This window comes from Besnoitia besnoiti, chromosome VIII, assembly GCF_002563875.1.
Source record: "Besnoitia besnoiti strain Bb-Ger1 chromosome VIII, whole genome shotgun sequence".
Lineage (NCBI taxonomy): Eukaryota > Apicomplexa > Conoidasida > Eucoccidiorida > Sarcocystidae > Besnoitia > Besnoitia besnoiti.
Genome location: NC_042363.1, coordinates 2,691,828 through 2,719,594, shown reverse-complemented (window position 1 = coordinate 2,719,594; position 27,767 = coordinate 2,691,828). Strand labels below are relative to the sequence as shown.

The window sequence follows — 27,767 nt, the reverse complement described above, 5'->3', positions numbered from 1 at the left end:
GAGGAAGCCCCAAATGAACCGCCACTGCTATGCCTCATCACGCAGCCTCCCTCCGGTGCATGACGAACTACGCTTCTTCCCCGCCGAGGGTTTGCTCAAATGGCCCATATGTTTCATGCATGACACCTGTATGGAGTCAAAAAGACAGGCGCTGTTTTCTGATTACGATAACACATATTCATAGACACCCCGTTTACGAACGGGAAATCGCAAATCTGCAGGCGAATTCAAAAACAACTATACAGGTCACGATACACACGGCACACTCTCGGAACGGCGTACTTCACACCGCAAGTCTTTTCGCTCTTTTCGCTTTCTCAAGGCGCAGCTGCTGCGATTCCTTCTTCGCCGTTGTGGCTACGCATTTCAGCGGCGAAGCCACTGTCACAGCATGTTTTCCCATCCTTCTTTGACTCCGCGGAGGTCTCCAGATAGAACCTCCTTTTTCGCCTGAATGCCTTTGGAGGTATGTTTCGCAAGCCAAAGCCCCTTTCGACAACGCATTCCGGTCTTCGCACTCGCGCCGCCCCCTCTCCTCCGCCGCGCGCTTCCAGGCCTCAGCCGTGGAGCGACATGGAGCGGGAGACGCGTTGGAGCAGCGGCGAAGGAAGCTGCTCTCCGCAGGTGACTTCTCCGTAGCTGCTGCTGCGCTTGCTGATGAAGGAAGCGTGCGCGACTGCGTATTCGCCTCCACAGCCCCCGCTGTGGTGTCGGTGGAGTCGCGCGTGCTCCCGCGGGTCGAGCCGACCCGCCTGCATATCGTAGAAACGCGGTGTACCTACACTGTGGGCAGTGAGGCGATTTCGCCTGGATTCATCGCCATATCGCAGCGCCTCGCCGACGCGGTCTGTGCAAGAAGAGACTGACGCTCCCGCGCAGCCTCGGTCAAAAGGAGTGCGGGCCGCATCCAGCCTCCCTGAGGCAGGCCGCGGAGCGATGGCATTCGCGCCGCGCCCCTGTGCGTGCGGCATGACTAGATCAGATCCATTCAGTAATCTGCTGTCGAAGCTCGTCGCGTAAGCCCGAGCCCACGCAAGGTCCCAGTCTGAGTGAGCTGCCTTGCCCGACTCGAACAATGCAGCAGCTGACTCCTCGACTTGCGGGCAGCGAAAACGCGGAGAAGAGGCCTGCGCAACCACCACCGTCCAAGCTCTCTTTCCGTGGATCGTCCCACCAGGAGATCTGACATCTGAATGGATTTCCGGCTTCCCGCCGGTGAGGCTCTTGGGCGCTGTTGCGCCCGGCATGGCACTGGACGCGCCTTCGCAACTTCCGCTGACGTTCGTTTTCTGCGAGCCTCGCGCTCCATCCCTGGCGCAGGGGCTCTCTGCCTTTTGATAAGCGTTGCAGTCTTTCTCATCGTACACACAATCGCTGCAGATGCCTCGGGATGCAGGCGCGGCACTTCCACACACTTGAAGGAAGGCCGCGGCTTTGCGGCGGTCGTCCAAGAGGTTGGGGCCCCCTGCCTCCGCTCCGCCGAGGCCCGCAGTGGAGCCCCAGGCGCCCGTGGAAGGGCCTCGAAAGGCCCGGGTCCTGGCGAGGCCGCCCTCACGATTCGGAGCTGCGGAGGTGTCTGGCGCCGCACTCGCGGCCGCCAAACGATCGCGCACCGAGGCGCCCATGGCGCTCTTTCGGCCTTCGGAATGCCGAAAAGCTGCCGGCGCGCCCGCAGTCGATGCAGCGGGATGTGACCCGCAAAGACTCCCCATATCTTTCATCTCCCCTTTCCTGTTTGACATACCCTGACAAAAAGCTGGTTCGGTCCGCCGACCCTTCCCAACAAGCGACAGAACCTTCTCACGGGGCCCCTCGCAAGAAACCTTCGAGAAAGCAGTCACAAACCGGTCACTAGCTGTGGCGAAACGCCTTGCAGCCCGTTCTGCTGGAGCGCTTCCTTCTTCGCTGGCCTGCGCGGGCGCGTGCATCGGCTTGCTCGATAGCGGGGCCCCTCCGGAGCGCTCCTCCGCGCTGCCAGCGTTCTTTGCCTCTGGCAGTTTTCCGTCAGTGAGAAGCATGTCCCGTTGGCGCCTGTCGCTCTCGCAGGGCGTCCCTGTGCCAACTTGAGAGGCCGCCGGCCGATGCAAAGCTGAATCCTTCACGTTGTCGACCTGAGGCGAACACTCTCCCAAACTGGGAGACGACCTACGAGCGCCGCCACGCGAGTCTCGACGCTCCGGTATGAAAGCCTCACTCTCCGCCACGGCGAGCGAGGCACAGACTTCTGCTTCTGTGTGGACGCCACGCACACCCGCCGTCTTCGCGCCTCTCTCCTCACCCCTCACCCGTGCCCGCCTGCTGTCTGCCCCCTGCGGCGATTTTACCGGCCCTCGGGAGCCCCCTGCCAGACCCGCTGAGGATGGAGCGGGCGCTGCAGTCGCGTTCCTACGATTCCGCCGCGCTGGCTCCTTTCTGTTCTGTTCCACTGTCTGCTCACGCAGGTGCCTCGCGCTTCGGGCGCTCTGCTCCCGCGGCGGCGTCGAGCCCTGCGGGTGTGCCCCCGCGCCCACGAGACACGAGTTTACGGCCTCCCTGTCGCCCGGCGTCTCCTCTCGAGCTCCCGCGGGGTGCTCTGCGACGGCGGCGGAAACCGCGCAGCTCGTTTGCCGAGGCCACAAACTGAAAGCCTCAGGACCCTCTGGACTCCCGGCCCCGCGGTGTACAGACACCGCACCTCCCGCCCGCCCTTCAAACAACGCGAGCGAGGCCGCCCCTACATGTCCTTCCGTGCAGCACCGGTTTTCCACGAGGCGCACACCTGTGACGCTCTTCGCGGCGAACGCGCAGGCCGCTCTCAGCGACGCACAGGTCGGCGATCCCGCGGCCCGCCGCCGCGCAGTGGGGCCGGCGATTTGATTCTCGCTCCGCTGCGCGGCCGCTGCGCAGAGGCCAAGCGCAGACCTCGCGGTGCTGGCGGCTGAAGGCCACATGGAGTCCCGCTTGTCGCGTTCTAGGTTCTGGAAAGAGCAGGTCGCCGACGAGCGGCTAGGCTTAACGGATGCCGCAACGTCGTCTGCCACCTCCCCCTTTCTTTGCGCTGGGTGGTATGGCAGAGGAATGTGCTTCACTTCGTCCTCTGCCTGTGGCCTTCGCCGCGAACGGGCGCCTTTTCCGCCTGCACTGCCGTCATCTTCCGCACTGCTGCGGTTCGTAGCCGGGCTGACGCCTCGAAGACTGGACACGGAGCGGGCTTTAGGTGGGCTCAAAACCCCTGCCGGAGACGGCGGATGCGCGAGGTGTAGAGGGACGAGGACGCGCCGGGCGCCGGGGGCGCACGCGGCCGCGCCGGACATCCACGCGAGGCAGGGCGTGAGCTCCGGAGGTGCGAGGCCGCTCGCTGGCGTCTCCTCTCTCCGCGACGCCACCAGTGCCTCTAGACGCGCCGCCGACCGCGCCGAGACCTCTCTCCACAGAGCCGGCAGGAGCCGCGAACTGCGTTCCTGCCGCGCGCGGCGACTCAGGCAAGCCCAGCGCGGGAAGCGCACCAGCGGCGCTAATTCGGCGTGCGGGTGGGAATCTGCAGCCTGCTGGCCGTCGCAGTCCTCATCCTGGTCGGCGACAGCCTGCGCAAAAACAGCTCCTGCTGACGCCGTTCGGCGCAGCACGTCGGAACCGTCGCCATACAGTTCTTCCCACATCGCGCCCGGGTCTCCAGAGCGCCCGTCGACCGTGGCGAAGCATGCAGCCACTCCCGGCGAAGTCCGCGGCCTGGGCTCGGCTCCGTCCGCCGCCTCGTCTCCGCGGAAGTCCAAGTTGGCTTCTTTGACGGGAGGGACGGCAGGGCTGCCCAGAAGGCCTTCGCACCGTTCCCACAGCGCGACGAGTGAGGAAGGCGCCGACTCGATGCGAGGGAGAGGCCGGTCGCGCGCCTCTGGTGGCGCCTCGAGCCTCTCCCAGGTCCGCGCAGGAAGAGTCGGCTGTCTTCGAGGACCTGTAGTCTCAGCCGGGCTGCGTGTCGACTCTCTTCCGTCCCGCGCCGCACACTGTCCTCCGAGCGGGCCCTCCAGCCTGCCACGCGCTTCGGGAGCGCCCTCAAACTCAAAAACTCGCCGCGGCCGTTCCGGCTCCGCTTGACTGCTGGCTTCCCTCCTCGACAAGTCTGTCAGCGGCGCGTCAAGGGCCTGAGAGTCCTCACTCGACGCGCGGGTCCTCGAAGCTAGAAAGGCTGCTCGCGCACACGGCCACGGGAAGCGGGACGCGAGGGCAAGCGCCGGAGGGACAGGCGCGACCACGTCGATGCAGTTGTTCACGTTTCCGTTGCTGTCCTGAACAGAGTTTGAAGAGGAGAAAGAGACGCACCGAAAGGAATGAACTGCAGAGTTGCATGCGCCGCTTTTCCCGGCGCCTCGAACCTTGAAGCACCTCCAGCGTCGAGACCGGCGGTGGGGGGGGGGGGCGGCCTGCCGTACGGCGCAGTATATGCATATAGTCGTACACGCTGTCCACATGCATTTGCGCAAACCGGCTGGAACGTCAGATTTCGACGTGCGTTTCTCCTGCGCGATTCCACACCGAGGCCGAACACAGTTGCTTGCCTCATGCGTGAATTCTCGGGCCGCGTGACAGACGGCGGACGCATCGGGGGCGACGCAGATGCAGCGTCTCACCTCGACTTGAGAGTAACGCGAGCTGCATTGGTAGCGGCCATCGACGATGAACTTGAAGAGGTGGCGACCGGCAACGTATGGGCGCACAGCCGCGTAGCAGCTGCGAGAGACACAGAAGAAGAAGTCACGAGCGGCGTGAGGAAGGCCGCGCGTGACCCTCCCAAGGGTGAAAAGGCGCATCTGTGCAGATAGTCGTCCGTTATGCGTGCCGAGGTGTCGCAGGCACACAGAAAGAACGTTTTCTAGCGAAGAAAGATATATGCAAGGCTCCGATATGCTCAAGAAAAGGAAGGGGAACCCATGAAAACGCCACTGCAATCCCGCGCTGCGAACGTGCGGGAGCGTTTGCGCCTCACCGCCTCAAGGAGCAGAAACGCATCGGCACTCGGTCATGCCACGGATTGTCGCCGAAAGCCCCGACCAGCTGCAGCCAGACACACGCAGAGAGAGGCAGATTCCCTGTTTATTCGCCGTTTCGCTATCCCAAACGTTTGCATAAGTTAGAAGATCTCCACACACAGAGTGAATCCGCTACCCTAGTTGACGACGCGTGCCTATGCCCCCGGTGCCGCTGCTGCTGCCCTCACAGTCCGCCCCTGCCTCTCTCTGGCTGCCGCTGCATTCCGTCATTCTGCGTCGCGTCTCCCTCTACACGAAGGCCATATTCTCTACATGCAGGTGGCACAAGAAAAATCTGGTCGCGTGCGCATCCAAACACATACGTCTTTCCCCCCGCGCGCCCTCTCCTCCCCCAAGCAAGGCGTGTCAGCTAGGAAACGGATTCGGCGCGCGCCGCGACCGCAGATTGAGTGCGTTGGTACCTCAACGGTTCTGGTGCCTTCTTTCCGCGGAAGGCCCTCTGTCGTCGTCTCCTGGCTGGGCGCAGGCGCCACCTCGTCCTCTCGAAGCGTCAACACCAGCGAGTGCACCTCCTCGCGCAGAACACGGCGCAGTCGACAGCCTGTGAAGGCCGATCAAACCATCCCCAAACTTGTTCTCACATGTGTGCATATGCTGATATACTGGAGGGAGCAGACACTGAAACCACGGAGCCCTCACACGCAGGAAGAAGACGCGAATCCGGACATCCCCGATACTCTACACGCGCTTGCATAGGGGCACACATACGTATGTGCATACGTACACATTTATATATATATGTATATCTATCTGCCTATCTGTATACATATTTGTGTACGTATGTATATTTGCATGAGTGGATGTGGACGTATGTCTGCCTCCGTGGATACCTTCACCTTACTAGCCATGTTTAGGACTGCGTAGGACGGACTTCCACTAGCCTCCCGACTGACGTTCGCGGAGACAAGGTCTAACCTCGGTAGATCCGCTGAATTTCGGCGGCAGCCATGCTGCGGATTTGACGGATGCAGCAAACCTGAAGACATGCATGATCACTCGAAGACCTCGCATCCAAACAGCAGGACGGAAACGAGGGACGACCTGGCACGAAGAGGCCCCGCCTGAGCAGGGACACCCCGCCGCCGCGGCTGCACTTCGAGCCGTCCCCGAACTCTACACAACAAGCGTGACTCCATTTTTTACGCGTCATGAACGTGGGTGTCACCTTTCCAGACTTACGAGAGCCTCGAACTCCAACGCCTGCGTCCTAAAACGCTCACGCCATCGCCGCTGGACGGATATCTGCGCAGAGGGTGTCGAGAGCACACGCATCCAGACGCGAAGCATCACACGTTGAAACATGACAGCTAAAAACCGAGCGACAGGCAGAGAGTGCACGCGCGCGTAGACTTCTGACCACGAATCGAGGTACCTGAGTCGCATCCCACCCCGACGTGACACACGCATCTTCGGACTTGCGACGTTTTCCGGCTCGTGCAGTCCCCCCCCGGAAAAAGGAAATCCCTTCAAAGAAACCACTCGCTAGAGGAAGAGACACTCTGAGACGTACAGCAGCACTGTGATGAAGGAGTCTGGGGCGCGCGTAAGGGAATGCATCTTGCAGAGTTGTCGTCCTGTCGCCGCCGACTCGGTGAAAATCAGTCATAGCGGGCGCTGCATCGCTCTCAAACGCGTCACACCGCCTCTCGTAACCTTCGGGTTCTTCGTCGCCGCTGGCCTCGTTCTGTCTGTCGCGCAACTCTTCTGCCTCGTCCACGCCCGAGCCCGGAGTGTCGGGGTCGCCCGAAGAGGTAGTTTCTGTGGTTTCTCGCTTGCACACGTCCTCGTAACCTCCGAACTTCGCCCGACTCGAGGAGGTCTGTCGCGCACGGTGCCAGCCCCCGCCCCACGGGGCGCTGTTTCTCTCATGCAGCTGTGCGTCGCATGCACCTTCCTCCTGAACTGCACACTCCGCGGTCAAGGGCGGCGCCGCAGACCGGCCCGACAGATCCTCCGTTTGCTCGCCTGGGCAGGCCAAGCGGGGAGGCACCCCAGCCCCGCGAGAGCGCCCCAACGAGTCATAGCCGTCCGAGAAGCATCTGGCCTGCATGCAGGCTGGGCGCGCACGCAGAGGGCGCTCAGAGCCTCTGTGAGTCAGCCGGCAGTGGCGCGGAACTGAAGACGAGCGGCGTTCAAGCATGAGCCCGCAGGGGAGGGAGGACGAGGAGGAGAAGCCCCGACTCGCTGCAACGAAGGCCTGCTGATCGCGTGGTGAAGAGCCTGGGTGCGCGTTCGCCACGTCCTTGCAGCAGTGGCCTTTCTCCAACAAGCGCGTGTACCCCTGAGATCTGAGTGTCTCTGTTCTCTGTAGCGGCGTCGCGGCTGCGCTTTCAAGGCCGCGTTCCGGGCTCGCTGGGCGCACCCAAATGCCCGCGGCGGGGGGCCAAGTGGCCTCGCAGAGCTCCGGCGACGGCTCATGGGAGGATGCAGGCGTGGTGAAATGGATGGGCGACTCGACGCGAGCTTGCTCAGTAGCCGCGCGGAAGCGGCAGGGCATAGCAGAAAGAATCAGAGGCGACGAAGCACGGGAAGAGGACGCGTCCGCATCGCGACGCAGCGCGCAGCTCGCCGCGCCTCGCAGCAACCGAACCCGGGAAACAACGGGGTCTTTCCTCCGCGTCGGGTAGGCGGCCGGAGAGGACGATCGGGACTGCGCAGCCGAAACGCAGCCGGAAACTGGAGAGGAATTCTGTACAGATCCAGCCAGCGCTGCCACCGCCGCAGCCAGCACAGACCCCCGCCGGGCCACGCCCGCAGGCGACCGGGGACGAGGCGGCGGCAGGCAGGAGGATGGCAGTGACGACAGAGAAGAGTTCGGCTGCCTTCGGCCTCGGTGCGAGGCCAGCGCAACGAAACGAGACGACAGCGAGGTAGCCGCGCTCCGCACCGACGTGAGGGTCTGCGGCGAACAGTCGCCGTCCCGCTGCCTGGACTCTGGAGACGGTGGGCGCGAACACAGGCTCGCCCCCCCCTGAGCCGACGAGGACGAGCCAGAGGCGCCGCTCGGGAAGGCGGAGGAGGGCGCGTGCCCGCAAGGAGGGAGCGCGGGCGGTGCAAAACTCAACAAACGCGAAGCAGACGAGCAGGCAGGGCGCAGCGGAGAGTCTGGCGACGAGGAGCTTCCTGCGGAGGCACAGATCGCCTCGCCCGGGGACGTTACCGCGGGTGCAGAGAAGAACTTCGGTAGAGAAAGCCGCGGGCTGGACACCGACGCTGTGTACTCGGCCGAAAAAGAAAGATAGCCAGCGTCGCGAACGAAGGTGAGAGAATCAGACGGCGGGGCCGAGAGACCCAGAGCGGTTTCAAAAACGGAACTTTGCGACCGAGGAAAAAAGGACTGAGAGGGAAGCCCCTTCATCAAGACCTCGGGGGACGACCCAGCCGAACGAACAGGTGCCGGTCTCATGGCGAGCCCCGGAGAGTGAGAGAGACAGCCCACGAAACCAACTGTGACTTGGCGTCGCCCTCTACAGGAAAAAGCAAAATTGTAGAATCCGCAGAGAAGCGCAACTGTTTCGTTACATCTCTTCCTCTCCCCCCGAAGGGGGAGTCCCTCTCCGCCCCTGTCACGTCTTTAAAAAAACATTAGCAACGCCACGTTGTCCGCTGACTCCAGACACCAGCACATCTGCTGCGCACTGGCTAAGTACCAAAAAGCCTCTTGAGTATAAGATCAGTGCAGGCGGGCACGTCGCGCAACAGGGTGTCGGCGAGTCAACGAAAGGTGGGCGCGAGAGGGAAGAAACCGTCGAATCCACATGCCAGTCTCCTCGCAGATCGAGGAGAGGGGGGGCGTTGCACAGAAGCTTGAGCCCTGTATCAAGTCTTTGTAGGCGGCTCAATTCATCATATTACTGGGATGGAGGACTGCTTGAAGCAGGAGTCGCGTGCGCGACAAGAATTGCTCGAGGTTAGAAAACATTCCCAAACAACAGGCACATGCGGCTCTACCTTGCCCTCAGGCCACCGCAACTTGCCTTGCAGCGAAAGACAACTCAGGCTCGTGTCTGGCCACTTTGCTGGCAGATCACGAGTGATGACGAGCAGAAAGCCCATTCTACACCTGCAGCTGTTAGCGAACCTGTCGCGACTTTGCAAGGTGGGTTCGCGCGCGAGGTGAGGCCGCTCGACACTGAAAAAGTGACATGTACGCACGTACCGGGGTTCCATATGCGAACTTGAGCCTGTCTGCGTGCCGCAGGCGGCTGCACGTTAGAAGAGCCCATGTAGAGGGGTTGCTTGCCTTGCAGCAGCGACCCGCCCGATGAAAAGCCGTCAAAGCACTGTGACGGGCAGCAGAAGAGCTGCGCCGGGGCAACTACCAAAACGGCTTTCACCTGGGCAGTCCTACGGATTCTCAACGCGAGGCATGATTTCTATTGGCATATAGGTAACACGTGTGCGAACGAATGAGGACAGACCTCCAGACGTTGGCTGTTCCAGAACGGGCAGTGTGATCACGAGCATGCCGTCCGTTGTGATTCTCGAAGAATCTGGGGCATCGTTGGTGCCATATGCGGCAGAGTTATTAATGTGAATAGGTTGGAGCATCCTCTTTGCTATATGCGGCAGGGTTATTAATGTGAATAATTTCGAGCAGCCTCTTCGCCGTATGCGGTAAGATTATTTGTGCGATCGTTCTGAGCGATTCCGTGGGGCCTCGAGAGGGCTTGGCTGCGTAGTGTTGTGCTTAGCAAGAGCCATCCTGGAGAGCCACAGCGTGCCAGATGCGTAGGCTGGAATCGTAGAGAATCGTAAGAAGATCCTATACCCTTGAATGACGGTGCAGGCACGCGAGCGCAGCGTTCCAGCGGCAGCTCCCGGAACGCTTCGAACAATATTTCTTTGGCGGGGCACAAGAGGATCGACGCAGACTGACGAAGGAGAGACTCGCTATTGTATGTCTTGTATCGGATCCGGTGGGGATGCCTCCATGTGCTGCACTGCTGGACGCGAGGGTGACTACGGTTGTGGACTCTCCGACTGCTCGCTCGGCCGTGTCGGATTTCCGCGTTGAACGTCGATTTCCAATTCGGGCACCTGGCCATTCCGTCTGTGACGACCCCGTGTATCAAAATTTCTGAAGCTCCACCAAAAACATTTGCTCGCGCCGCCGTCTGGGAGAGTGGAACCCTTCCAGACGCTCCAGTCGCCGGCGCCTTCCTACACCGAAAGACCTGAGGACGGCCGATCTCAGCTGTCTGTACACCGTAGATAGCAGCCACTTTGAACGACACTAGAACCAGGTTCCACCTCTGGGAAGGACCGTTTCGAGAGATGTACTGCATGCCTTTTCGGCTCACGGCAAAAGAAGAGATGCAGCAAACCGTTTGCTTCCCATTGCTTCCCCAGGAACACTCGTGTTGCGCTGTAGTCTAGTGGGGGGCGACGTGCGTGACGGAACAAACGAACCGGCCCTCCGCCGAGCAAAAAAAAAAAACAATTTTCCCAGCGGGAAACCGCGAAAAACACAACACTTGCCCGCTCACCACCAGGGCGCCCGGCATCCACGCATCACACGGCTTTCACAAACAAGACCTGACACGACGCAGCGTTGGCCAAAGACGACATCCTCTGTGGAAGCACGAAGATGGCAGAGAAGAGACGGCGGTCTTTGTAGTTGGTGGACATGCTGCATCAAAAATGTTGGTGCTGCGAGGCAGATCATACAGAAAACGACCGAAACTTGACGCGCGCGTAGCTAATCAATTAGTCCAGAGTTTTTGCGGCCTGCACACACATATTCACGCGCACCGAAGACCTTCCTTTACACGTACCGGCCGGCGGCGGAGGACGGCTGGATTGCTCGCCGAGCCAACTGCGTCACTCGAAAGCCTTGCCCGCACGCTCGTGCAGGAGCGAGTTGGTCACTCGGGAGTAACCAACTTTTTCAATTACGAAAAAGTGAGATCTGATTGCGGGTACACCTCAACAATGATGCTGTTCCAGCGGAATTTTGCAGTTTGTTGCAGGAGGTGCCTGACAAAGTTCGTCAGCTGATTCCCTTGCAACGCGACCCAGACGGACGACAGAGCAGAGGCCACTCCAATGGCGACGCCGATCCACGGAGACTGCTGACCCTACACTGTTCTGCAACCGAGGGCGCGAAAAAAAACGCAACTCATGTCTTGGCACAACGTTGAAACCTAGAATACGCATAGGTGTTTGGTTAAAGAACAACATAGGAGGTCCCTAATGCCGTACGCTTCAGTTGCTAAATAGTGCGACGACGCAGAGTTCACCGGTCGGCGAGCAGATTACAAAGTATCTAATTCCGACGCAAGTTATAACCGGTGGAGCTTGCACAAGATAGGCACGAAGTATCGCTGCCAGGGGAACACCGACTACCAGGAAGAAGGAGGCCTCATTTAATGGAGCGACTGCTGGAGTCCTTACAACAGGGAGCGTCCAACACTCCTATGATACTTTCTGTTGGTTGCCAGCTTCCTCTCTACAGATCTAGTAGGGGGGCACGGCGACTCAGCACTGCACGTGAAAACGGCTAGGACGCTTAACTGTGGAGGGGCTTCATCGCACTGCAGCTGCCTGTCAGACGAGCACAGCGCAGTCATGATACTCAACCGACGGGGCATCCAGCTGTATCGGCCTGCATCACTGGGGCGACTGCTGAAGTCCTAGTTTCCAGGGTAGCCTGACCGGTTAGCCATACACAAACGAAACTTAAGCTCACAGCCTTCTTATCTCAAGGAAAGTCATGGCCGCACTGCCCGACCGCGCGGACGTTTCCACAGAAGTTAGGCCGATCTGCCCCATTGGCAGCCGCCAATGGCAGCCGAACAAGCCGAACAGAGACGCACCAAGAGGTTCATGACACGAGGAACAGAAACATTGTTGAGGCTTGTCTCGCGCCTAGTTACGCGCAAGAGATTGTAGAGTATTCTTGGCCAAAAAGCTCACAGGAGGAATGCCACTATGGAGGGCGTGGATGAACCCTTTTTTCCTGCACTGGACACGCCACACGGGCTTCAGATGAAGGTAGGAAGTAGAACGAACCATCGGACGCCAGCCATCTTTTTCACGCGACAAACCGCCTCTTGGATGGAGTCTTTCTCGGAACGCGCTCAAGCGTCGGCGCCACCCCTCCACCGTCCTCGCGGGGGCAGCGGCCCTACGCCACGTGTGCGTCACTCTTTGCGGGCGGCCTGCGTTTGCCCTTCCCCAACGATGCGATACAGGAAAGAATGTAGCGCTTGAGGGCGTCGCGGTCCCCGTCGCCCTTTCGTCGCTTCGCCTCGAGCGCAATCCACGATGTTTCACTAACGCACACAACGTGCCATCCCTGCCGCCTCAGCGCGTTCAGCTCGGCAAACTTGCCGGCACACAGCAGGGGGCTCTTGACCCGACCGGCAGCCGACCTTTGGGAAGCGACAGGCGCAGCGGTTTCGCGGCTCTCAGAAATCTCCTCCTTTGTCTCCGGGCCTTGCCGGTCGTCGCCCGCCGCGGGCACCGCAGAGATCGGGCGCCCGGCACGGTGGCCAGGCGGCGCCGTGTGCGCCGCGTCGGACGCGGCATCCAAGTAGAAGTCGAAATCCCGCCACAGCAAATCGATGAGGACATGTGTGCGTCGCTCGGGGCCTTCCTCAGAGGCGCCCGCACAACCAGCCGCCTCCCCGTCGCCTTCCTCTGACTCTTCGCCGTTCGCATCCAACTCGTCTTCCCCCTGACACTGAGACGCGTGAGACACCTCGTCGGCTTCGACGTCAACGCCACCGTCACGGACCCTCGCCGACGGCGTCGCCCAACCCTTTTCCTCCGCTGCGTCGCCTTCTTCAGCGTCGAAGCGCTCCACTTCCCTCTCGTTGGCTTCGCCGTCGCCTTCGGCCTCGCCTGCGTCTACTTGGTCTTCCCCGACGTTGCAGAGGGACTTCGCGGGTGTCAACGGGAAGCGCTTCAAATGGTTTCCCAGGCTGACGAGATCGACTGCGAAGGGGACAAGGAACGGGCCCACCGGCACCTCGCAGGCAACTTGAACGCCGTGCCAAGAAGCGAGTTCCTTCCTCACGCGTTCGGGAAAAGTCAGCACCTCGTCGTCCTCGTCGGCGGCGCCGACGTTGTCGGCGTCCGCGGCCGCGTCGCTTCGGTCGGCCTCGGAGGCGCCGTCGCCTTCCTCCGGATCCCCAAACAGCTCGCCGTCGTCGTCCTCCTCCTCCAGGGCGTCCGCGACCAGCGGCGTCGGCTTATACACGAGCGACCCCACTTTTTGTGTGTTCAGGTAGCGGCTCACGATCGCGTCGAGCTGCTGGCCGTGCGCCAGGGCCTGCGGCCCACGGCCGCGCCGCCACCTGTGTTTCCTCTTCTGGATCTGTTGGGAGCACAGCAGCATGTCGTGTGAGGACACCCGGCTCAAATGCGGCGCGACGCAGGACGCGCGCGACGCGGACGACCCGCCGGAGGAAGGCCCCGTAAAATGCGCCCCCCCGGGATTGGCGAAGAACTCCTGCAGATGTGGGGAACACGCCGAGAGGACAGACGACATCGCGACGAAGCGCAGAGCTGGATAGAGCGACGCGGAGAGAGACGAGCGCTGCAGGAGGGAGACAAAACGCACAAACAGAACTGCATGAATGACCGAGCCCCCGGCCAAGTCCGCGCCAGGGCACGCTCAGGCACAGCCCCCCGCGGCTCTGCGAATCATCCAAAACGGAGAAGGCGCACGGAAGCGCCCGCGCCTCTGAGAGAGAGCTGTGCGAGGAGCGAAGGAAACTATGAGCCTACCTGGTCATACACTGCCTCAGCGGCGGGAAGGAGGAGGGAGTTGGCGAGCGTCGCGGGCCGCCGCGTCAAGTCAAAGACTGTCGCCGCAGTCAAGACGGAGAGAGCGACTTCAGCCTGAAGACGCATTGCACGCAGCGCATAACTCCTTCCAGAACAGCCAGTCGGCTGGTGGGAGAAGATACCACGCACCACTCGCAGGAGCAAACATCCGATCTTACACAGCGCGCATCTTCAGCGGCTCGTTTTCTTCCCTCCGCCCTTTCCTCAGACGGCGGCCGATTGCTCAGCACGCCCCTGAGGGCCGCTCCCTGCCGCGCAGTCTATCGCGGTGCGACTCTACGCGCGTCGGGCTCCGCTGTCGCCTCTGCAGCCCTCCCTCGCTCCCCCGGCGCCCTCGGGGCTCTGTGGGCTCACGTCTCGGAAGCACTCGACAGTGGAGAGCAGCGGGAAAAGGCCGAGCTCGTCTGCGACGTCGCTCATGCCGAGGAGCGCCAAGCCCCCTGTCAGCTTCGCGACTGTCTCCACGCCTTGGAAGTAATCCTTCCGCTGACGCGAGAGCGCCGCCTCGTCCTCGTCGTCAGACGCCGCAGCATCGCTGCAGTCCACGCCGCTGGCCACCGGCGCCTCTGAAGCCAATGCGCGCGAAGCCGCGGCGCAGTCCGAAGAAGGAAAGAAGGTTTGCCCAGTCGTACACGAGACGACGGATGCACGGCGGTGCTTGAGCGTCGAGGCCCAGTGAGGGTCGCGGACGCGAAGGACGCCCAGCGCCCACGTGACGGAGGCAGCAACCTGCCAAGGACATACCCGAGGAGGAAAGCAGCGAAGGGATCTGCTCGCGGCGGAAAAGCGCCGTCGATACTCGCGCCGGAATCTCAAAAAAACACGCCGCACGCGTCGCAGCTCACGCAGCGTCACCCAACAGCTCTATGCCCCAGGCTGGACAGAATACACCACGATACTGAACCGTAAACTTTAAACGCTGCATTCGCGAACACGCCCTGGCAGACAGAAGGGGGATTCGCCGGAGCCGCTTTTGCCGTACGCACCCCGGCGTCGTCGTCGCTGGCCGTGCTGCATACCTGCGGCGTCAGTTTCAGCTCCCGCTGCTTCGCGAGAAGCTTGAAGAAGCAGACTCCAAGGGGCTGAGCGAATCGGTAGGGCCTTCCGCGATGCTCGCAGGCCGACTGCAGCGTGTCGCTCGCAGAAGCGAACGCCGAGTTGTTGACCACCGCCGTCGCCGCATGCGCACCGCCGCCGAATCCTGTTTCAGCGGAGGGCGACGACGCGAGGGAGGCGACTGCAGCCGAGGGAGGCATGTAGGGCTGCGCGGCGGGCGCGAACAGCCGCAGAAACGCGTCGGCGCTCTGCTGCAGAGTCTTGTGAAGTTCGACCTGCGGCTTGAAGTATGGCGACGAGAACGCGACCAGCGAGTCACCCAGGCGTACGCAGAGCGCGGCCTCCAGGGCCGGCTCAACCTACGCACCCCAGACAGACGAAAAAACAGCTGACACTGCACATCCTATGGCCGCAGGCGAGGTCCACACACGGAGAGAGGCAGACTCTCACATGTTAAGTCTCCGAGACAGCTGTCTGCGCGGGTACCCGCCTTCTCGCGTCGTTCGAGTCCACTCTACGCATTCGTTCTTCCTCATTCCCCCTGCGTGCGAGGGAAGCGGAAGCCGCAAAGCGCTTGGGAGGCCAGTTCAACAGCGCCCGACGCGCGTCAGACGAGGCCTGCCATCGAAACAATCCATGCCCGAAAGTGTACAGCAGACAGAAAGAGTTAAGGCCCGTTCGATTTGCGTCTCGACTCTCCAGGGTGAGCACACGCGCAGGGTTGACTGCCGCGACGAGCGCGAGACGCCTAGATCCTTGAGTTCCTACCCGGTTGTCCTCCGCTGCGAGGATGCGCAGCAGCTCCAGCACGTCTGAGGTCTCGAGAGTTCCCGCCCGGTGGACGATTTCTTGCGAGACGAGAGTGCGCAGCCGCTCGAGCAACGGTCGCCGCCTCTTTTTCTTCTCCGCCTCAGGCTTCAAGCCCCCGCCGATAGAGGAGAAAAATGAGTCGTGCGCACGGGACGGGTCCTTCAGGAGCTCCTCGGCCTCCGTCACGAACCCGGCGCAGTCGGTCTGGAGGTTATGGATACTCCGGAAGAGCAGCACGGCTTCTCGACTCTGCATCTCGAATTTGACTTCCATCAGGCGCTTGTGCGCTCGCCACAACACGTCCTCGAGCAGCGAAGGCGGCAGCCAGCTTCCGTTCCACTTGGCTTCCTCGCCTTCGTTCTCTGGAGTCTCCACGCCTCGTGGCGCGTCGGGCGTGGCGGACGCCCTTCCCCTCTGAGCGGCTTCAGCGCTCTCGCGCCGCTCGACGGCATCCCGCAGAATCAGTTTGTTGCAGGCTGCGAGGTTGGCGACGGCCGCGACCGCGTGGACGCAGTCTCGCGCGCGGAAGTCGCGCAGCTCTCTGCCGACTTGTTCGAGGAGGATCTCCAGAAAAACATGAAACGGAATCCGAAGTGCGCCATCCTCGCCCTCCTCTCTCTCCCCCCCCTCCTCGCCCGCCGCGTCCTCGGCCTCTTCGGCGCGGCCTCCGCCCTCGCTCGGCTGCGCGTCAACCGGTCCCCGCTTCGCGGCTTTTCCATCGGCGTCGCGTGCGCGGCATGCCTCCAGCGCGGCGGCTGCCTCACTCGCGCCCTCTCCCTCGCTCGGCTCCTGGCGTAGGCGCGCCGTCGCCTCGCGCGCCATTGCCTCGCGCTTCATGAGGCGGCGGGCGTGCTCTGAAAAGGCGTAGAGCAGGAGTGCGAGCGTCTGCGGCTGGTGCAGCGTCTCCGTGCGTCCCGCAAGCGAGGCTACGACTCGGCTGGCGACCAGGTCAGTCTGTGGGCCGTGCATGCGGACGAAGGCGTGGAAGAGGAGGGCAAGGTCTTTGGGCGGCGTAGTGGAGGAGATGCGCTTCAGAATGACCGGCACGAAAGCCTGCAGAAGGAGGTCGTCCTGCACCTGTAGCCGCGCGAGTGAGGAGAGAAGCAACGCTACGTCTTGGAGGCGAAACGTGTCCAGGCGGAAGCGCACGTCCTCGAGGATGTAGTCTACGAAGGAGAGAACTGGCTTCTGCACCATGGCCAGTGAGCGGAAAATCGTCGCAATGTACTCGGGTCGCAACTCCGAGCGCAGCACCACTGCGCGATACAGGAACGCGTCCCAAAGCTCCTTCATCCGAATCTGCCGCCGCGCGCAATCGGCGACCGCGTCGCGCAGCTCGCGCGGCTCCATCTCGTACACGCGCGCAAGGCGCGGAATCTTCAAACCCGCCGAACGCTGAGAAAACAGCGGCCGTCGCGCGAGGCGAAAGTCCAGCGAACCCGGAGGAGAACTCGCCGCGATTCGGACACACATTGCGGACCCCAGCGCGTTGCGCAGGCTGCCAGATGCGCAGCGGAGAGGCACAGCGACCGGCGACGCACGCAGAGTGGACGAAACACGCAAGAGAGAGAGAGACTGACACGAGACCCGACGGGCGCGGGCGGCGCGAGAAGAAGGAGACTCCCGAGAGGGGAGCGGAGACGAACAAGACGAGAAGAGCAGCGACTCGACGGCGAAGGACAACGACACCCGCAGCGACGACGCCAGCGCCGCCGCCGAAGCAGAAAACGGCTCTCCGAACAGAGAGGCGAACAAGACAGACTGCGGCGTCGCCGCTGGAGTTGACACGCTGGGGCGAGCCCCGCGGCCATGCAAAGGGCGGGCGAGCCCCTGCAGCCGCCTCGGGAGCGGCGCAGCCATGGCGGTGAAGGTCGAGAAGGCAGAAGAAAGACAACAAAGAAAGCTTTGAGAACGAAAAACCAAGGGGCACGAAACAGCAGACAGGAGGGGAGAAGGCCCAGAAAGCAGAACGAAGTTGCAGCCGCAAGGAGGAGGCCGTGAGGGCGACAGCGGAGAAACAGAGAGGAAACCAGAGCTTTGAACAAAGGCGGCGGCAAGGAAACAGCACGGCAACGAGAGAGGAAACAAACTACGGCAAAAAAGATACGCGCGAGCGACACCGGACAAACAGCAGACTGTTGACTCTGTGCTGTTCACTGCGGGCTTCTAGACAAGACAGTAGCTTCACAAACTCGTACTCCGATTCTCATAAATATAAATATACTTTAAATAGGTAAATACACCTGCGCGCGACAGGCACTGCACGTCCACGCACAAGAAAGCCTCTTACCTGCGCGTCGCAGTCAAGACTCCACGCACCGCTGAGACAAACGGATATACGCGTCAGGCTATATGTGTAGTGAAGATTTTGAAGACGTGCATCGTCTGCACGCGGCAGACGGTTGTTTGCGGCGCCTTTCCTTTTCAGTTCTCGGCTTCCGCGCCGGCCTGGAGGGCTTGCATGGTCTCGCCGACAAGTTGGTGCACAGAGACGTATTTGGATACGCAGCGGTCGGTGCAACTCATTTCCGCGACTTCAAGAGAGGCATCCGGATGACGGTGCAGACAGCGCGTGTAGCAAGTTCCCACGCAACGCGCGACGACGTCGGCGAAGCCCTGGATCTCTGCGACGGCTGCTTGCTGCGGAGTGATGCGATCAGGAGCGCCGGCGGACGCAGAGGGCACAGAGACGGGAGCGGCGGGCGACGCGGCGAGGCGAGAGGAGAAGGCAGTCCCCATGGTCACGCGCGACGAGGGAGAGAGCGAGAAAGAGAGAAAGCGAAAGAGAAGGTGTTCGAACAAGAGCGCGAGAGGGCTTCGTGGAGTCCACACGCAGACGCCGAAAGAGAGGCTATCGAAAAAACGGCGCGCGAGCGCACAGGGGAGCCCAGACGAGACGACAGCACCCAGCCAGCGCGAGAGATCGGAGAGCTGCGACAATGAAAGGGCACAAGAGGCCAGAAAAGAGACACACCTGAGGGGAGAGAGACACGGGAAAACAAAGCCAGAGCGCAGATGCGAGGAGACAGGAGGAGGGAACGAACTCCACGAAGAAGCGAACAGCGGAAGGACCAGCGCGCAGGCACACGGGCGGGCGGCAGTGCGAGAAGAAGGCGAGTGAGTGAGAAGGAGCCAGCAACGCCAACGCGCAACCTCGCAGCCGAGAGGGGGACAAAAGGACAAAGGAACAGAGAGAAGCAAACCTGCTCCAGGGCGAGAACAAAGAGGAATCGGGAGAAGGGAGGTCGTTTCCTATCTCCTCTAATCAGGCGCATGCAGGACTTGGAGAAATCGCTGCAGAGGAGACGGGGCAGTGTGGTATTACCCGCGCATTTTCGTCGCTCGTCTGCGTTTTTCTTGGCTCCACACACTATCAATTCTTTTCCCTGTTTTCACCAAAAGCACACAGAGCTGTAGATGGCGAAATTCGGAGCTGAAACAGCAGAAAACGGCGCGATTCCTGCGAAGAGTTGCGCCTCCGCAACGCTGTGTACGTGTGCTCGCATGCAAATCCGCGGTACGTGAGGAGTCAGCCCTGAGATCAAATAGCCTCGATGCACTACTGCGAAAGCCTTCAAAGCTTGTCTTGGATCGATACGCGAGTGTGAACGCACAGAGACCCACCGCTCAGGGTTGCGAATGAACTCTGCAGCCTTTCTCTCTCTGTGGCTGGACGGCAGGGTGTTTCATCTCGTAAGGTCCGCTGGCTCACTAGCTGAGAACGCTGGAGGCGCGCACGTCTGTAGAAAGGCTTGCCTGCTGTATCGGGAAAGCCTTTTTACAACTACGTGTCTTCGAAGTCCCTCGAGACACGAATCTGACGCATTTCTCGCCGGTCACCAAGATATATCACTTCGGCATCGCAGGTTAATCTGTTAAGAATGCACGGCCTCGTGACGCTCCCTCAAACAGTGCACCGAAAGGCGTATGGAAGGCGGCAGGATCTGTTCCACGCTGAAAGGCGTCCAAAGCGTTGGCGCAGGCAGTCTCGCACGCGCGAAGACAAGGTAAAGGCGTCTGGTGACTCGGATATAGAGCTGAATTCAGACTCTACAGCGAAAGTGAAGGCACGCGAATGAGGCCTGCAATGAGTGAGGCTGCAGATACATCAGTGAACATTAGGCCAGCTGAGATGCGAAGGTGGCGTTCCAGTAGGAAGTTAGCGAACTCTACGCAAGACGACTACTCTACTCCCCAGCCGAGTTTGCCGGTCGTGGCTTTCTGGGATGCTTTTCTGCACATGTTGCTGAAATAGTGAAGGTTGCATGCTCCTTCAGTTACACCCTTGGTTCTGCCCTCCTACGCGACGCTCACCTTCCGCTCTCCGCTTCGCAAGTGAACTCCCCCCACTCTACCGTATTTCTCTGTCGGTGCGAGGTCGAAGGCAGCTCGGCATTCCATGGATTTCCCTTTCATCTGTTCTGGATTTCACTTTTATATGTTTTGGATGTCAAGATATCACATCATCTGTGCCGCATGGGAACGTGATCAGAACGGAGTGATATGCGAGTAACCAGATCTGGTGCTTCATTCGCATGACTGGTCTAGGTGTCGCTTTTTTTTCGTTTTGCAAACAAATGCTGCGGCCTTCCAGGATACGTCGCGCCGAAGACTCATCGAACCCTCGGCTTCCTGCCTCTCTGTGCTAACAGTTCGCTGTCTTGTATGCCCACGCCCGCCTCACCCCTCACATGGCTCAATCGCCTGCCCCCGTCCCCCCCTTCCTCCTCGTCTGGCGCGTGCCTGTTCCTCTCGCGTCTAGGATGCGCTCCCTGAGCGTCGCCCTCTCTCTCTCTCGAGTGGTTTTCTTCTCTAGTCTTGTTTACGTTTCATCGTGAGGCGTTCTGCGCGAGTGAACCCGACGCAGCGCAACAGGCCTCTGTGCATACGGCGTGTTCTCCACATCAGACGCAAGAAAGACAGCGAGATCTCCTTCCTCCGCATCGAGATTCAGTTTTTTTTTCGGCCTTTCCTTCTTTTCTTTGGGTTATCGAGACTTACGGGCCTGCCGCAAGGGCGAGCGCGCAGATGAGCTCGCTGCGGCACTACGAGGCCCTGAGCAGAAAATAATTCTTTTCAGCGCAACCAGAGCGCTCACTTGCACAAATAGCTTTCTCTCGAGGTCCCCGTAACTCTTCGCGTTTCGCACCGTCTGCTCCCCCCTGGACCGCCAATCCTAGCCGCTACGTGTGTCTCTCGGGGGAGTCGAGTTTTCAGCGCGCATGCAAGCGTGTCGTTCGGGGCCGCTTTTCTCGCGTTGTATCTCTCGGCTTTGCTCCCTTCTCGACAGTTTTCTGCGCGCCTCGCTCGCTCCGGAAATTTGCGAAAGAGAGCTGCGCTTGCATTTTTCCACTGCGACTTTGTCTGGATCCTCTTTTTTCTTCTCGTTCCCTGCGCGCCGCATTCCTAGCCCCCCAGCCCCGAGTCTCTCGAAAAACAATCGGCCGAGGTCGTCGTTTGCGAGGCTCGCTTTCGTTCATCGAGACTTTCAGCACGTGTTGTTGACCGCTTTGACTTTTTCTCTCCCCCCCAGTTGGAAGCATTCTCGACTTCTGGCCTCTCTGCGCCGCTCGCCGTTCTCCCGCAGACTCGCCAGGTCGCCCCCCCGGGACTGGTTTCCAGCGCGTTTTCGCTTCATTCGAGTTTCACTCCTCGAAGATGGCGCCCAAGCCCACGCAGGCCCCCGCGGCTGTGTCCGACGACCCGCTGGCCTACATGGATCAGCTCGACTTCAACACGCGAAAGTTTCCACAGTACTCTCACGTGAGAAATCTTTTTCGCGCCCAACGCCGGCGTCGCTTTCTCCTCTCCTCACAGCGCGCGAGGAAGACTCGCAGGGCGATTCCTTGGCGTCGACTGTGTTTTCTAATCCCCCTAGCCTCTATGGTTTGTTTAGAAGTTGCAGAGACAGTCCATGCCCTCTCAAGCGGGCGCTCGCGGTCTAGGGCTGTCTTTCGGCGCTGACCTCTCGTTTCGATTTCTGCTTAGGGGGGAGACTCCCGGTTCATTTTTCGTCTTTTTGCAGGGCGCCCTCGTTCTCTGGTGTTTGGTTTTTCATCTTTCTCGCGCCTTCCCTCCGCGACCATGCCTCGCTGTCCTTCGCAACTCCGGAGTTCGACTTCCGTGTGCAGTGCCGCGTGCCATGTCGTCTCTCATCTGCACAGAAGACAGCTTAAGGAGTTGTGTGCTTTTTTCTCTCAAGGTTTTCTTTCTTTTTCCTTTTTTTTCAGATCATTGAGAACTCTCCGCAGCCCGGTCAACCAGAGCGCGTGGTCGCCGTCTGCCGCTGCTGGCAGTCCAAGAAATTTCCCTACTGCGATGGCGCCCATAAAGTAGGAACAAAACATTAATTTTCCTGTGGAAAACGTGGTTTCTGTCCCTATCCCTCAGTGTCGCTGTCTGTTTGAAGCCCTCCGCCTCCCCTCGAGAGCAAGTCCCCCAAAGTCTTAACTTCACACAGTGCCTTCACTCGCTGTGCATCGACTGAAATGCACATGACCTGTCCGCGTATGTCTCCCCTCTGCCGTCATGCTTCTCTTTCGGTTTCTTCCGCGGCCGGTCTCCATCCGCTTTCCTTTTGAGCGCTCCGCGCGGCGCCCTCTCCTCAATGGGTGGGCCCGTTCGCTCTTTTTCTCTCTAGGTGATGATGGAGGCGGGCGACAACGTCGGGCCTTTTCTGGCTAAGCTGCGCGACAGCCGCGAGGGCACTCAGAAGCTGAGGAACGTCTCGACGCTCCATCAGCAGACGACTCTCTCGTCGCCCTTTGTCGCTCTTCGCGAGGTACTTTCGGGGCGAAGTTCAGTCCGCGGCAGGCCCGTCGTCGCAGGTACAGAAGACACAACTCTGCTCGGCGCATAGCTCCGTGACCAGACTTGATTTTCGCGCCGCGGTCGCCTCGCGCACCTGTGCCTAGAATCCGTCCGGCCTCCAACACATGCACATCTGCGTCTGTCGATGCATTTGTATGTCCTTATCTGCATCTATCTACCTATATTTGTCTCACTGCCTATATCTCTATCTACATCTGACTCTACATCTGCCTACCTATGTCTACCTAGATCTATCTACTTTTATCTGCATCTGTGTAAGACTCTCTGTTTATCTGTGTAGCAATTTAGATCCCTCCAGTTATACCTAGGTCTATCCATCTATGTCTATATCTATCTGTATTCACGTATATCTGTCAATCAATACATGTGTACTTCTCTGTCTGTCCAGCAATCACTCTCTCCCGCACGTAGTCCGCCACGGCACGTGCTCTTATGCGACGCATGTGTATTTAAGCCGATTATTTCGGTGTGGGCGTGCGATTCTTCAGCGGCGCTGTTGAGCGCGGCGGCGGGCTACGCAGTCGCGGAGGGCGCTCTGCGGAGGGGCTGGCGGCTGCCGACTTTCGCTCTCGCGGGCGCGGAGAAGGAGACGCAGGCGACGCCGGCGCCGGCCGTGGGTCTCGCCCCGGGGCTCGTCGCGGAGCCTCAGAGACTGTGAGAGACAGACAAATCTAGAAAGACCTCGCGAACTCGCGACAGAGAGAGAGGGTGGCGGGCGTGTGGACGGCCGCGGCGATCTCCAGGGAGATCGCGGCGCCTGCGGAGTGTGCCTTATCACGTCGCGCGCAACCGGCGGCAGCTGCATCTCGAACTTTTGTAAAGCGTCCTGCCTCTGCACTATCCCACAGGTGCATCTCGCGCGAGTAGGGGCGTGTGCGGACGCCGTGATAAATTTGTTTCAGACGGCATGTGCCTGCGCCGTTTGCTTCGAGAGCGACGGCGATCGCGTGGCGGCGGGCGTCGCCTGCTGGCCTTCGCGAATGAGCTCTTTTTTGTTTTCTATGCAGCGGCGTCTGGTTCGGTTTCTGCGCGGCGCCTCCTCGTGCGCGGGGGGAGAGCAGAAACGGCTTCCTGCATGCGTCGCGTTCCGCTCATCATTCGGCGAGTTTCGCGTCGCGTAGGCTCGTGTGCGAGCACTTCTCCCCTGATGTGTCAACCGCCAAAGAAACTGAAGAATGAAAATGTCTATTCATCGGACCTGCTCAAGAGGCGCATTGCCGCCGCATGCCTCCCCGTCAAGCCTCACTGGGCACTCGCGCCTTCCCTGCATGTCTCTGGCGGCCTCCCGAGGGGACCTCTGAATCTAAATTCATCTTCTAACCTTGGTTGCTTAGTTGCAAATACCTTTGTACTCCAAATAATTACAGGGATCACTTTCGCGTTCCGATACTTCAAGTGAAGAATACAAAACAGCTCCAACAACATGGATGAAATGTATATCAGTCAAGATGAAAGGTCTATTACCAAATAAATGCATTATTAATATGTAAAGTGATAGTCCTAAGTATTCCGTACAGACTAACATCGAGAAGGCTATACTCCTGATAGTTTTTTTTTCCCTTTCTTCTCTCGTGCATATTGTTTCATCTCTCTGATTTGTAGATCGACTGGTCTATGCTGTTCTGCGTGCTTCAGTTCACATGTGTCACGCTTCTGTAGGAGGGGTGTCGATAAGGCTAGCTGCGCGCCGCCGGTCGCAGTCTTTACACACTGCGCTTCTGCTGTCTATCGCACCTATCCACTCTCTGGCTGGGCACCAGTCTCCACGCGTATGCGAATTTCTTTCTGTGGCGCCTTCGCTGGCCTGCACACCAAAAGTCGCCCGGTCGATGCTATTCTCCCTCCCAGCCTCTTTGTGTTCTCTGTGCGCCGCCCCTCTCTGTCTTCTTCGGCTGTCATTTATGTCTGGTTTCTGTTTTTGTTTCCTCATTTATGTGTCGCGCCTGCTTTCTGCTCACCACCTCACACCTTCCGCGGCCTAGACGGCGAAGCCGCGAGATGCGCAAGCGAAACTCGCAAGCATCCGCGGGGCTGCCGCCAATCGGCTAGAAGCATCGCTCACACACGACAGGCAGCGCAGTTACACACGGATTCTTTCACTACATTGAGTCGATATTGAAGCCGAAACTCGTCTAAAAACGATTTCAGAGGAGGAAGTTCGGGGCGACTGCGAGGCAGAAGGGAGAGGCTACCGTGTAGCCCGAGCGCGGACACGTTCGAGGGCGAACAGAGAGGACGACTCATACAGAAGCAAGGAAGAAAAGGAAAGCAAAAGTATACACGCGAGAACCTAGATTGAGAAGCCACGCAAACGAGGAAAACAATACACAGAGGCATCGCAGGCAGCGATGCCGACCAGAAATCGAAACCGAAAGGAGCTCCACGAGCGAGCAGGAAGACAACAAAGAGGACGCGACAGAAAACAGACGCCAGACTACTGAAGAATCGAAAAGGAAAACAAACAGCCCGTTCCTGCGTAGAGTGAAATGCGGAGCTTTTTACAACCTGTAAATATTCCTCCATACGTTGCGACTCCGTGCCTCTGCATCTTCCTTCGCTAAGCGGCCTCTGCTTCCATCGATGCCAGCCCGCCTCCCAAGCTCCATGGATGAGGGACATCCTCGCGGCTCTTACTCTCGCTCACAACCTTCTCGCCCGGACGCGCCCCTACCGCACATACGTAAACACACTTTTATAGGTTTGCAGATGAATCCCCAAGTAAATTTGGAGACACACTCGCATGCTTGCGTGGAGGCGCTTCGGTCCGAGAGGCTGCTCTTGGGTGTGTGCAGCTGGCGGGCGCCCGCGGAGAGTCCGCGCGCACGGTGATTAGCTCGCTGTGTGTCGCGGCTTTGTCGCTTTTTCGGCGCTAAGCTCGAGGATAGGCGTGCGCAGCTGTCGGGGAGTGCTTCGTGTCGTCTGCGACGTTTTGGTAGAGGAGAGGCGGCGCGCCCGAGGCCGGGAGATTCTTGCGCAGCTGCGCGCCAACTGGCTTATCACGAGCTAGCAGAAAGTCCTCCATCGTGAGCCACGTAGTGATCTGAAGGTACTGATACGGGGCCGTTGCCGCGTCCTTCGCGCGCAGCAGCCGCGTATACAGATATCCTGCGCCGCACGCACACGCGTAGAGGCCTCGGTGTGGCAGCAAGACAGGCAGGCGCGACGCGACAAACGCGGGGAGAGAAGAAGGAAGCAAACACGAATGCACCGTGACGTACAGAATCAAGGCAAATTCCCTCCACACACTTTCTTATTTTCTGCCGCCCCTCTTCTTCCCTGCATAGCCAGCGCCACCCTCACTCCCTCCGCCAGAGATTCTCTGCACCTGGGCTTCGCCCCTCGCTCTCTTAGTTGAAACAGCCTAAAAAAGCACGACACCCAGCGCGTCTCCCTGCATCAACCCGCCCTTCCGCTGCAAATCTGCCCATAATATATACTCAAATATGTATATAGATGTACACCTTCACATATAGATGCGTATATAAACATATATATATATATATATGTAATACACAGATATATGTATATGTAGTCGTATACTTAAATAGGCCGCAGTATGTGCCTGTGTTATTACTGCGTTGTCTCACCTTGTTGCTGTTGGTTGAAGCGCGAGCAGTCTTTGGCTCGGGCCTCGAACTCTTTCGCCTTGTCCTTTTCGACGTGGAAAAGGTTCACCATCGCGAAGCGTTTCTGCGTCTCAAGAGGAAACATCTCGTAGACTGTGTCGTCGTCAGGGTTCGCGAAGGAGTAGGTGAAGCCGAAGCCGGTCAGCAAGCAGATGCTGCGCGCCATGATTGAGACGAGCTTTGAGCGACTCCCCCAGCTGCCTGGCGCCGAGGCGAGCGCCGCAGACGCCGCGGCGGCCGCCGCCCGCCCCGAGGCAGTCGATGCCATCGAAAAAAGTGAAAAAGGAGAGGAAATGCAGAAAATCCGCGGACAGAGAAGGGGAGAAGAGACGAGAAGGGAGGAGCGCATGCGGAGAAGACGAGAGAAAGGAGTAAAAGAGAGGAGAAGAAAGAAGGGGGCCGCCAAAGAGGGGAGTAGAAGAACAGACAGAAACGGCGCAGAGAGAGGAAGCGCGGCGAGAGACTTGCGAATTTCGAGACAGGCGATGGGCGACCGAGTGAGCACCAAAAAGGCAGTGAAAGCGAGAGGTTGAAGCGAGACGAAGTGGAGCAACGCCGTAGTTGTCGGAGACGGGAAGAACTCGAAGAGAAGAGGAAATACGTCAAGAACAAGCGGGAAAACTGATTCCTTTCCTAGGCGTCGACGCTCGCTGCCGGCATTCAGACCACCGTAAACGGCCAAAACAAGGCATCCACGAGACCTGACCCAAGGCACAAGAGAGAGGAGGTAAGAGAATGAAGAAAAAAAAGCAAGGAAGAGAAACGAAGCGACTGCGAGGATTCGCGAGACACGCGAAATGCGAGAAGGCCGGGGGGCAGGAGACGGCAGAAGGCGCGGCAGCGTGTCTGATCAGACGAGACAGCCACACGCACACAACCATCTCGAGCCAGTAAAGTGAATAGAATGCAAAAGAAGCCAAGGGAATGCTCCTGAAAAAGAAGATCGCGTTTCGCGCTGCAAAACGGGAATCTTCGAGGCAGTCCTCTCGCCGGCTGGCAAGCGTTGCATGCGCCGCGTTTAAGGCACTCCGTCTTCGCAAGGTCGCCGCTGCGTACGTTCAACACGTAAGCGCATCTTCGGTTAACTTCTTTCTCGGGATTCGTTGTTTTGTTTTGCATCTACAGGATCTCATGCAACGCTTGTCGCCTTTTGCGGTGTGCTCGAAGTGAGGCTTCACTCTCGGGGTTTGCGCAGGGCGTTCGTACCGTACTCCTCGCTGTCCTTTTGAAAGGACTTTATCGCATGTAAGGCCAACTCGCACATGCTTCCCAACCCAAGGGCCCTCCTAATCGTCAGACCCGCAAAACTGTCTACTTAGACGAGCGCGGAGAGAGGAAAGAAGCACACGCACACCGTGCATGCTTTCAAGTCGCGGCGTAAGGAGATCTACCTTGTGCATCGATATATGATACAAACAATTAATCGTGCTTCGTTGCAAATACACACCGCTAGAGTCGTGTCTCCCTGCCTATCCTCGTCTGTAGAAGTTATTTCTGGCTGTGTACGGTGGCGGGCAATACAACTAAAACCGACGCAGAGAACTCGCGTTTCCACAAGGCGCCAAAATGGTGCGCGTTCCTCTGCCCCATTCACGCTGCATACACTCCCCTTCTGTGTGTA

The 27,767-nt window shown here is 59.5% G+C and overlaps 5 protein-coding genes across 5 annotated transcripts; 1 reads left to right on the top strand and 4 right to left on the bottom strand.

Moving 5' to 3' along the window:
- Positions 1 to 557: 557 nt before the first annotated feature.
- On the bottom strand, positions 558 to 8,433 carry BESB_085010 (uncharacterized protein; the record flags this gene model as incomplete). The annotated part of the gene is made up of 7 exons (XM_029366851.1): positions 558 to 4,265; positions 4,608 to 4,707; positions 4,964 to 5,031; positions 5,429 to 5,568; positions 5,943 to 6,003; positions 6,207 to 6,269; positions 6,538 to 8,433. 7 exons carry the CDS (start codon positions 8,431 to 8,433, stop codon positions 558 to 560), a joined length of 6,036 nt encoding a protein of 2,011 aa, XP_029217311.1.
- Positions 8,434 to 12,156: 3,723 nt separating this feature from the next.
- Positions 12,157 to 17,549, bottom strand: BESB_085000 (uncharacterized protein; the record flags this gene model as incomplete). The annotated part of the gene is made up of 5 exons (XM_029366850.1): positions 12,157 to 13,572; positions 13,764 to 13,877; positions 14,178 to 14,552; positions 14,843 to 15,238; positions 15,648 to 17,549. The coding sequence occupies 5 exons, from the start codon at positions 17,547 to 17,549 to the stop codon at positions 12,157 to 12,159; spliced, it is 4,203 nt and encodes a 1,400-aa protein (XP_029217310.1).
- Positions 17,550 to 18,113: 564 nt separating this feature from the next.
- Positions 18,114 to 18,428, bottom strand: BESB_084990 (putative inner membrane translocase subunit TIM10; the record flags this gene model as incomplete). The annotated part of the gene is made up of 1 exon (XM_029366849.1): positions 18,114 to 18,428. One exon carries the CDS (start codon positions 18,426 to 18,428, stop codon positions 18,114 to 18,116), a length of 315 nt encoding a protein of 104 aa, XP_029217309.1.
- A 2,919-nt stretch (positions 18,429 to 21,347) lies between these two features.
- BESB_084980 (zinc finger cdgsh type protein) lies at positions 21,348 to 23,178 on the top strand (the record flags this gene model as incomplete). Its single annotated transcript, XM_029366848.1, has 4 exons — positions 21,348 to 21,452; positions 21,920 to 22,021; positions 22,330 to 22,516; positions 23,009 to 23,178. 4 exons carry the CDS (start codon positions 21,348 to 21,350, stop codon positions 23,176 to 23,178), a joined length of 564 nt encoding a protein of 187 aa, XP_029217308.1.
- Positions 23,179 to 25,389: 2,211 nt separating this feature from the next.
- On the bottom strand, positions 25,390 to 26,414 carry BESB_084970 (uncharacterized protein; the record flags this gene model as incomplete). Its single annotated transcript, XM_029366847.1, has 2 exons — positions 25,390 to 25,625; positions 26,108 to 26,414. 2 exons carry the CDS (start codon positions 26,412 to 26,414, stop codon positions 25,390 to 25,392), a joined length of 543 nt encoding a protein of 180 aa, XP_029217307.1.
- Between the last annotated feature and the right edge of the window lie 1,353 nt (positions 26,415 to 27,767).